Source organism: Mauremys reevesii, linkage group 24 (genome assembly GCF_016161935.1).
Source record: "Mauremys reevesii isolate NIE-2019 linkage group 24, ASM1616193v1, whole genome shotgun sequence".
NCBI classification, from domain to species: Eukaryota; Metazoa; Chordata; order Testudines; family Geoemydidae; genus Mauremys; species Mauremys reevesii.
The window spans coordinates 19,145,972-19,156,545 of NC_052646.1; the positions used below are offsets into that span (position 1 = coordinate 19,145,972).

A 10,574-nucleotide genomic window follows, 5' to 3' on the forward strand; every position below is an offset into this window, starting at 1 on the left:
TTAAGACGGAAGAATCCCATGCACTGCTACAGACTAGGGACCGAATGGCTAGGCAGCAATTCTGCAGAAAAGGACCTAGGGGTTACAGTGGACGGGAAGCTGGATATGAGTCAACTGTGTGCCCTTGTTGCCAAGAAGGCTAATGGCATTTTGGGCTGTATATGTAGGAGCATTGCCAGCAGATCAAGAGACGTGATCATTTTCCTCTATTCGGCATTGGTGAGGCCTCATCTGGAGTACTGTGTCCAGTTTTGGGCCTCACACTACAAGAAGGATGTGGAAAAATTGGAAAGAGTCCAGCGGAGGGCAACAAAAATGATTAGGAGGCTGGAGCACATGACTTATGAGGAGAGGCTGAGGGAACTGGGATTGTTTAGTCTGCAGAAGAGAAGAGTGAGGGGGGATTTGATAGCAGCCTTCAACTACCTCTAGAGGGGGTTCCAAAGAGAATGGAGCTCGGCTGTTCTCAGTGGTGGCAGATGACAGAACAAGGAGTAATGGTCTCAAGTTGCAGAGGGGGAGGTTTAGGTTGGATATTAGGAAAAACTATTTCACTAGGAGGGTGGTGAAGCACTGGAATGGGTTACCTAGGGAGGTGGTGGAACCTCCATTCTTAGAGGTTTTTAAGGTCCAACTTGACAAAGCCCTGGCTGGGATGATTTAGTTGGGGTTGGTTCTGCTTTGAGCAGAGGGTCAGACTAGATACCTCCTGAGGTCACTTCCAACCCTAATCTACTCTCATTCTATGATCATGTTTTCCAAGCCCCTGTATATTTCAAAAGCCAATGCATCCGAAGAAGTGGGTATTCACCCACAAAAGCTCATGCTCCAATATGTCTGTTAGTCTATAAGGTGCCACAGGACTCTTTGCTGCTTTTATAAAAGCCAATAGTATCCTATGCATTCTAGATATTTGGCTGGTTCTTGAACCTCTTGGGTTCTAGGTCTGTCCAAATTTTAAAACCTGAACAGGTCCTATGTAGTCTCGTTTCCAACCTCCTATATGACATCCTAGACCAGAGAGGACCAGTTTGGGTTTTAAAAAATGTTATCATACCTAGGACTGAAGAGGTTCAAGAACCACTACAATGTCTAGACCTCACAGGGTACTATTGGTTTTTAAATACCTGGTTTTGTGCGTGTCTCCATGTGTATGTATATGAGTATATATATTTATACATACATACACATCTGGCCTGTCTCATGCCCAAGGGTTGGACGTGAGTGTGCAGAGAGGAAAGGGCTGTCAGATTCAGGGGGCCGCTTACAACCGGGTGCTGCCGACGCTGAGCTCAAAACTGCCCAAGGTCTGGGACTCCCAGAGCAGATTTTCTAAGGGCGCTCCTGCATCTGCACCTGCGGAGAAAACTTTTCCTGTCAGAACCGACGAGCCAAAGTTCTCTGAAATCCACGCGCCCGCTCGGCTTGGCTGGAATCTGGCTGTCTCAGCAAGATGGTGATGCAGGGAATAGGGCAGATTTGGGGGCTTCAGATCTGGAGCCCTGAGTTAAAGCCATATGAAAAGGAGCCACTCTTAATTTTTTCACACCACCCTCAAAACCAGCTGCAGACTTGCGTTGACTTGTGTAACCCTCTGCTTTAATAAAAGGAGGGAAGTAACTCAACATTAATTTGGGAAAACACCACAACTAGGGTTCATAAACACACACCATGAGTAAAAGACCCACCCCCAAGTAGGTTGGGCAGTGTCCTTTTCCCCTCAGGGTCTTAAGTCCAGTAACCCCCGATGTCCCTTTAATGTGCCCGTCCCTTCTCTGTACCCCACTCACAATTGCTGTCTTTGGCCAGTGGAGCCCCAGCCACTTTTCTGCACCAGCCTCTCAACTTGCCGCTTGCCACCCCTCTCTGCCAGCTGGCCACTCACCAAGATATCTTCAGTGCCCCCTTAACAGAGCTCTCAGTAATTTCCGGTGTTAGTGGGGGAACTTCACTGCTAGTGCATACTGGCCCATCTCTTGCAATAGAAACACCAGCCCAAAACATTAGACCTAGGTATCAGTGAGTTCAGCTCTGCAGCATGTAAGAATACTCTCAATTAAGTCTAAATTAGCTTTTTTATTATACCACAAAAAGTCAACTAGTGTTTATAACCCTAACACAACACCCCAATACAAGTACCCCCCTCTCCATTCACTGGGCTTTGGAACCCATGTCCCCTGCCTAGCAATTGCTGTTTCGTTGAGGGTGTGTCAAGTACACGCACCATTGGGGTATGCCATTGGAAGGTGTTCTGTTGCTCTTGGTCCACATAACAAGGATAATAACCCTTTATTACTCCTGCCCCAATAACAAGGAGACCGGGGATCCAAAACCAGCCACAAGTGATCATTTGGGCAAGCAATCCCATCATGCTGAGCCCCCAGACAGGGTGGGTGTGTCCATGCAAACGAGATCAGCTTCTGAAGACTTTTTCCACAGCTCACCACTAGATGTCAGGGGAGAGCTCATCCAGATTCTGCTTCCACTTGGAAAGTGGCACCAAGCTGCAGGGGCTCTGCTGGAGTCTGCTGGACCAAAGGGTGGTTGTTTAGCTGGGGACTCCATGAGATGCAGCCCCCTGATGATGGGCTGCTGTTAATATTCACAAATTGCACTGAAACCCCCACGCATGGGGCAACTGCCTTGAAAAACAGCACTCTGCAACGGAGGCAGGGGTGGGGTTTTTAATGCAAATTTGGGATCATTTGGTTCCCATGATGCAGGCTTCCCCTCCACCCCCGCATGTGCTGATTGCACATTTCCAGGTGGTTATAATGTTCTTGGTGCAGAGCGAGGGGAAGTAGCAAAGAGGCAGAATTTCAGGAAACATCAAACCCGGACAACCCGTGAGATCAGCTACGCAACAGGACCAAGGCCCAGTATGGCCGTGCTGCAAAAGTGAGTCCGCTCCTCAAGCTCTTCACACCTGTGTTTAATAGCAGTTCACACCTCTGCAAGGTACGTCTTCCACCGGAAATTGAGGGTGAGTAACACCCACGCTGAGCTGACACAAGGGGGCTTAGAGACACAGCCACTGCTCTTTTGATCTAGAAAGGGAGATGTTTGTGTTCTCGTCTCTATTATCACGTTTGACTTGGCGTCTTCAGCCACAACGGGGCTGAATTGGGACCACTGGTGGCATGTAAATCCTGTGCCAATGATGGATTCTTCGGGTCTCTGTTTATTTCAAAAACTTGGAAGAGGGGCACTTATTTGGAGATGACCCCAAATGAATTTTTTTGGCAAAGGAAAAGTGTTTCAGTCTGAACAAAATGTTTTTTTGGTGAGCTTAGATTTTACACATTTTAAATGAAATTAAAGCACATTTCAAGACAAACCCATTTCAAAAAAGAAAATCAAAATGTTTCATTTGAAAATGTCAGATTTTTGGTAACTGAGGGAAACAATTTGGCAAACTTGATACTAATTCACTAAATGTTTTGGTGTTACTAAGTTTGTTTTAACTGCTAGAGACCACTCGCCTCCCAGAGCTGGGGAATGAACTGAGGAGTCCTTGTTCCTAGCCCTCCACTCTACCCTGCTAGACCCCAGGGGTCTCCCAGAGGCAGGAGAAGAACCAGAGAACTCTGAAGCGAAGTCAACAGAGCTACACTGATTTACACTGGCTGGGGATCTGCCCAGTTCGCTCCATGCCCTACTGCCTTATGGGCTTAATATTCCAAAATAATTGGTGATTATTTGTTATGCTTCTATTTTTGGAGGGTTTCCCAGATGAACAGAGTGATGGGGCACGACTCCCCACTGCGGTGCCTCCTGCTGGCAGTCCAGGGAATTAGCGCTGTGCCCTTTTCTGGTGGTGTCTTGCCTGCTGTCACCTCTGTTCCTGAACCCATGTCACTCCCAGGACCACGGCCTCCTCCTTCAGTGACACTGCCCCCTGGCTGTGCCACACTCTATGTCCCCCACCACCTTACAGAGGGACCTGTAGTCTACTGTCCAGCCACTCCCTTCAGTGGCAAACTGCAGTCCACAGTCTAGCTGCTTCCTTCAGTGCCATTGGTGCCATTGATGACCCATTGAGTATGAAAATATTGAGAGACCTAAAATGCATGGAATTCTGGAGAGAGCAGGGAATCTAGAATTCAGGGACACTGCAGGGTATATAAACAATGAGATACCTAGAACCCATCAGATTTTAGAGCCATCAGGGATCTAGGAACAACTAGGATGGCAAGTTTTCAACTCTCCCTCAGTCTGGACAACTTCAGACCACCTCTTTTCTTGTGTTCTCAACTTCTGACCCGTGTCTTCCACTATACTCGAGGGCACTGCTGCCGAGATCATCGACAAACGCTGCTTTGACCAGAGTGAGAAGAGACGTCCTGAAGACCTGCCAGAACTTCTCCCCCACAAAGAGGTAGAGGATTGGGGTGAAGCAGGTGTTGAAGCAGGATGAGAAGGTGTAAATGACCAAGAGAGCACCCATCACTGATTCTGGCACCTCCTTCTTGTAAAAGTTCAAGCTCTGGTAGAGGTGGTAGGGGAGCCAGCTGAGAAAGAAGGAAACCACCGCAGCCACCATGACTTTGAAGGGCTTCCCAGCCCACACCAGCTTCTTCTCCTTCATCTTCAGCCCCACCCGGCCATAGCATCCCGCGATGGTGCAGAACGGCAGCAGGAAGCCCAGCAGTAACCGGACCATGAAGACCGCCAGGTGGACCCGTCTTCTCAGCTCCTGTGGCTCGGCTCCATTCCAGTCTCTGGAAAGGGCATAATTGTTGATGCAGATGATTCTGCCCCCATCCACCACCTGGGTCTCCCGGAAAGCCAGGTAGGGAGTGCTGAGACCGAAGGAGGCCAGCCACACGCCCACAATTAACTTCTGAGCCCGGGGCACGATGCGGTGATTCCGAGACCAGATGGGATGGTGAGTGAGGATGTAGCGGTCCAGACTGATGAGGGTGAGAAGGAAGACGGAGGTGAACATGCCCACAGAGATGCAGGTGTTGAGAAGCTTGCACATGGCCGTGCCGAAGACCCAGTGGAAACCCAGGAGGACATAGACGGCGAAGAAGGGGATCAGCAGGGTGAAGAGAAGGTAGCAGGAGACCAAGTGAAGGAACCAGAGGGTGGTCACTGTCCTCCTCATCTTAAGTGCCAGCACCCACAGGTACAGCCCGTTCCCCGCCACACCCACCAGGAAGGTGGTGAAAAGCAACACAGCTGTGACCAGGTGAGCGGCGCTCACAGCAGCTGGGGTCTGGCTGGAATTTGCTCCAGTGGTTGGTGGGAGAGTCGTGTTGTCTTGGTCCATGGTGCCCTGGGGAGAGACAGAAGAGGGTTTTGAAGGGATGACAGACAAGAGGAAAAGGAAGAGGGGAAGAGGAGAAATGAGGGGGTTAGGAAGGCACCATTGGAGAGGATCTCTAAACATTTCGCTGCCCCAAGCAGGGCGGCATGCCGCAGGGGGCGCTCTGCTGGTCACCGGTCCCGTGGCTCCGGTGGACCTCCCACAGGCGTGCCTGTGGAGGGGCGCTGGTTCCGCGGCTCCACCGAAGCCACGGGGCCATCGGACCCCCCGCAGGCACGCCTGCGGGAGGTCCACCGGAGCCCTGCCTGCCACCCTCCCGGGGACTGGCAGAGCACCCCCCGCGGCATGCCGCCCCAAGCATGCGCTTGGCGTGCTGGGGTCTGGAGCCACCCCTGTCTCTGGGTGCCCTCTGGTCCTCTAGAATATCCAGGCTAGATATTCTGAGCAACTGGGCTATCGCCGGTGACACTCCTTGCTATAAGGTAGAACTATGGGCAGAGGGAAAAAGGGATAGTAGATGTGGAGGAGTGGGGACAGAGACAGTTTAGTAGGTCAGATACACAGCTATGCTGATAATACCATGTTGCTGTGATTAGGAGGATGGGCTGGCTCAGAGGGGTGGGGAATGGGATATGGGGCCTTCCCCACCAGGAGGCGCTGGTTCCGATCTGGCTGCAGGGTGGGGATTGGTTCTGTTGAGCTGGTGCCGGTGGAACTCAGTGCTACAAGGTGGAAAAAGCCACCCTTCCCCCACGCCATCTCTTGCATTCATCTGCCTGTCACAGGAATTGCTGCTACACCCTGACTCGTGTGAGCATGCAGGGTCCTTCTTACTCTCATTGTAACACAGGAAGCCTCAAGCCACTGAGCTGCTTCTCTGTCCCACAGTCCTGCTGCCAGCCCTGCAGCAGGGTCCTCTGGGCTATTGCCGTTGTCAGGGACTGCGCCCCTCACGGCCTTGTTAGCATGGAGTCCTCTGTGCTCTGCAGACTGGCCTAATGGTTAGAGAAGGGCCAGCTGGGAGCCAGGACTCCTGGTTTCTATCCCCAGCTCTGGGAGTGGGATGGAGGTCAGAACTCCTGGGCTGTGGGAGAAAAGGGGTGTCTTGTGGCTTAGAGCAGAGGTTCTCAGCCAGAGGTGGGTGTACACAGAGGTCTGTTGGGGGCACATCAACTCATCTAGATATTTGCCTAGTTGTACAGCAGGCCACATAAAAAGCACGAGTGTAGTCAGTACAAACTACAATTTCATGCAATGACTTGCTTATCCTGCTCTATACACTATGCACTGAAATTCAAGCACAACATTTATATTCCAATTCATTTATAATTACATGGGAAAAATGAGAAAGTAGCAATTGCTCCGTGATAGTGTAGCTGTGACATTGTTTCAAGTATCAGAGGGGGAGCCGTGTTAGTCTGGATCTGTAAAAGCAGCAAAGAGTCCTGTGGCACCTTATAGACTAACAGACGTTTTAGAGCATGAGCTTTCGTGGATGAATACCCACTTCGTCGGATGCAAGACAAGTGGGGATTCACCCACAAAAGCTCATGCTCTGAAACGTCTGTTAGTCTATAAGGTGCCACAGGATTTTTTGCTGCTGTGACGTTGTTGTATTTTTACATCTGATTTTGTAAGCAAATAGTTTTTAAGTGAGGGAAAACTTGGGGGTAGGAAGAGAAATCAGACTCCTGCAAGGGGTACAGGAGTCTGGTAAGGTTGAGAACCTCTGGCTCAGAGCTTTGTAAATGGGGAGCAGCTCATCTAACATGAAATAAGGGAGAAAATTCACCCATGTCACAGAGCTCACCTACTACCTCTGTCTATTGGGTGCCCCATGGGAACCACACTGTACCCAGTGGCAGGGAGTCTTCCAGGCTAACCCCACTCTTACTCAGTGGCAGGGAGTTTCATACTCTATCCCCACTGATACCCAGGGGCAGGGAGTCCCACTGGTTTGTCTTTTCAATAGCAAATTTCTGTGGCTTCTAGGGGGCCTTAGCAAGGAAATTCCCCTTTAGACCCAACACAGGTCCCTCTGCTCATTGTCTCGACTCACCTGGGCGACGGGTGGTGGAAACACAGATCCAGCACAGAGAGAGCCTCAGATGGCGTGTGTTTGGCCAGCAAAGCATCCGTGTGTCTGTCCCCTGCACCCCAGAGCCCTCCACTGTGTGTTGAGTTCACTCCTCTTAACTCTGTGTCTTCTACATGCTCCACCCCCACCTGCTCTCTGAGATCCACAAGCTGCAAACTATGAACGGAAATGATCATTGGACACTGCCTTAGCAGAGAAACCACCTAAGCAACAACCATTGCTTTGAAACTAGCCCCACTCCCCTCCCAGAGCCTGGCATAGAACCCAGGAGTCCTGGTTCCCAGCCCCTCCTCTCTAAAGCACTAGATGCTTGGCCAGCAGCTCAATTATTGAGGCGTGCCCCCATGAAGAGGAAGGGCCTGTATTTTGCACAACTCCTTGGGTGCTGAGCTGCCACGACCCAAAAATAACCCAGCTCTGTTAGCTCACAACAAAGGCTGAGTGACAAATGATGAAATTCCCAGCCAAGGAGTGGGGGTTCTTGTGGGTTAGAGCGGGGGGCTGGGAGCCAGGACTCCTGGGTTCTGTCCCCTCCTCTGGGAGATGAGATGGGTCTAATGGGCTAGTGCAGGGGGCAGCTGGGAATGAGGACCCTGGGTTCTGTCCCCAGCTCTGGGAGGGGGGTGGGGTCTAGTTGTTAGAGCAGGTCAATAGCCGTGAGGGGTCCTGTGTGATGTACATGTTGTGGGTCCATCCCTGGGTGAGACAACTCATGTGACATCCTGCCCCTTCCTGTTCTAGATAAAATCTCAGTCACACCAGCCCTCCCCAGAGTGTTCGTTACACAGTCCCCATCCTCAGAGCTGGGACCCTGAGACCCCTGAAGGGAACCCAATGTTCCTGGGAAAAGAGCCCCCGACAGCACAGTACACAAGACCAAGGTTGAATTCTGAGGGGAGTGGGGTCTAGGGGGTCCTGAGGGTGGCTGGAGCCTAATGGGTTTGTGCAGGGAGGAGAATGAAATGCCGTGTTTCTCACTGCTAGGGCACGGGCTGCACACGTCTGTCTCTCTCTCACCCTTCCCCTCTTCTGTCTCCTCCAATCCCCTTTGTGTTCTTCCTGCTCCTCCTTAGGGTCTCACGGCCCCTCCACCTTCCCAACAGACCTGACCTCTCACTGCCCCTCTGCCTTCCTAGCCAGCCGTGCCCCACACGGCACCTCTGCATTCCTGACCAGCCTGGCCCCTCCACCTTCCTGATACGGGGAGGGATAGCTCAGTGATTTCAACATTAGCTTGCTAAACCCAGGGTTGTGAGTTCAATCCTTGAAGGGGGCATTTAGGGATGTGGGGCAGAAAAAAATAGTTGGGGATTGGTCCTGCTTTGAGCAGGAGGGTTGATTAAATGACTTTCTGAGGTCCCTTCTAACCCTGATATTCTATGACCCATGTGGCCCTTTCCCCTTCCTAGGTAGCCCGGCCTTTCACAGCCCCACTGACTTCCCAGCCATGCAAACCCTCATCTCTACCTTGCCTGGCCACTCAGCAACCTGCAGCTTTTCAGGAAGGGAAGTCAAGTGGGTTTTGAGGCTGATGGTGACTTCCATCTGTTACTCACCTACCTGCTCCCATCCTGCTTTATAACTCTGTTTGCTCGTACATCTGCCTGGGTTCCCTCTGGGTCCTCGGTATGGGCATGTGTGAGCTCCTCAATGCCTGCCTCTCCCTGGCCCTGTTCTCTGCCATTTTCCTCCTCATCCTCACTAGCCTGGACCTGGACCACTGTCACCTGCCTCCCGGTCGGGTGCTGGTGTCACTGCACTGTGACCCAGGCCAAGAAGCTGGTCGTGGGCGTGTAGCTGGTCTCCTTTACCCTTAGTGCTCCCAAACTGGGTTTCAAGGAACTCCTATGGATGGAGGGGGCAGGGTTACCCACATGAATAGTTACACCTTCTCTGCAGAGGTGGACGGAGCCGAGATACAGGCCTGGAGGAGACGTCTCCATCTGCTGCTGTTCAGGGTGCAGTTCCTGCTGGGCGTCCTGATGCCTCTCTGCACCAGCTTGGGATGCCAGGGCCGGATGGGGCTTGAGATGAAGAAGAAGGGGTTGGCGAGGAGTGGGAAGCCTTTAAAAGTCATGGTGACTGCGATGGTGCCATTCTTCATCTGTTGCCTGCCCTACCATGTGTGCCAGGGCTTGCTGCTCTACAAGGATGTGGTGCCGGCGTCGGTCATGAGCGCCTGAAACTGCCTGAAGTTAGAGAGCATTGGAAACTTGTCATCCCGCTTGTTCTTTCATCCCTGATGGTTCTGAAACCCTATGGGTTCCAGGTATCTCAATGTTTATAAACCAAGCGGTGTCCTTGGGACTCCAGATTTCTTGTTATCGGCAGAATCCCATGTGTTTTAGGTGTCTCCATTTTTTCAAAGTCAATGGCTGTTAAGGGTTCCAGATCACTAGCTGGCTCCAGAATCGTGTTTGTTTTAGTCTCTGAATGTATTCTAACCTAACTGATTCTCATGGGTTCTGCAGCACTGGCTGGCCCTGGAATCTTCGTTTTAAGTCTCTCAAAGTGTTCACACTCAATAGGGTCTAGTGGGTTCTATATTCCTGACTGGTGCTAGGACTCCAGTGGATTCCAGAGTGTTTTTAAACCATATAGACTCCAACAACTTCCAGAGTCTTTGTTCATCTAAAAATCTCATGGGGGTTCTAGATTTCAAAATGCTTTAAAATCCATTTGGTGTGTTGTATTATAGAAGAGTCTGTGTATTATAATAGCAATAGCTAGCTCTTCTCTAGTGCTTGTCCTCAGTAGATCTCAAAGAACTTTGCCAAGGGGGTCAGCAGCAGTCACCCACTTTTTGAAAATGGGGAAACTGAGGCTGGGAGTATGGAAATGGCTTGGCTAAGGTCATTCAGTCCGCCTCCCAGTCTCTATCAAACACTGTCTCCTTAGACAGTAAGCTCTCTCTTGTCTTTATACAGTGCCTAGCACAGCGGGGTTTGGGGCCATGACTACACCTCCCACTGGGGTCTAGCCGCGGCTCTGGGAGGGGAGTGGGGGCTAGTTTTAAAGCAATGGCTGTTTTTTAGGTGGTTGCTCTGTTAAGACAGTGTCCAAATGATCATTTCCATTCATGGTTTGCAGCTTTTTGACCTGAGAGAGGAGGTTGGGCGGAGCATGTAGAAAACACAGAGTTAAGGGGAGTGACCTCGACACGCAGGGGAGGGCTCTGGGGTGCAGGGGACAGACACATGGAAG

The 10,574-nt window shown here is 51.2% G+C and overlaps 1 protein-coding gene across 1 annotated transcript; it reads right to left on the minus strand.

Moving 5' to 3' along the window:
- Positions 1-4,225: 4,225 nt before the first annotated feature.
- On the minus strand, positions 4,226-5,275 carry LOC120390378 (probable G-protein coupled receptor 33). The gene has a single exon (XM_039513007.1). The coding sequence runs from the start codon at positions 5,273-5,275 to the stop codon at positions 4,226-4,228; it is 1,050 nt and encodes a 349-aa protein (XP_039368941.1).
- Between the last annotated feature and the right edge of the window lie 5,299 nt (positions 5,276-10,574).

Excerpts from the sequence above, each read along its gene's own strand:
- LOC120390378 (XM_039513007.1), bottom strand. The coding sequence starts at position 5,275 with ATGGACCAAGACAACACGACTCTCCCACCAACCACTGGAGCAAATTCC.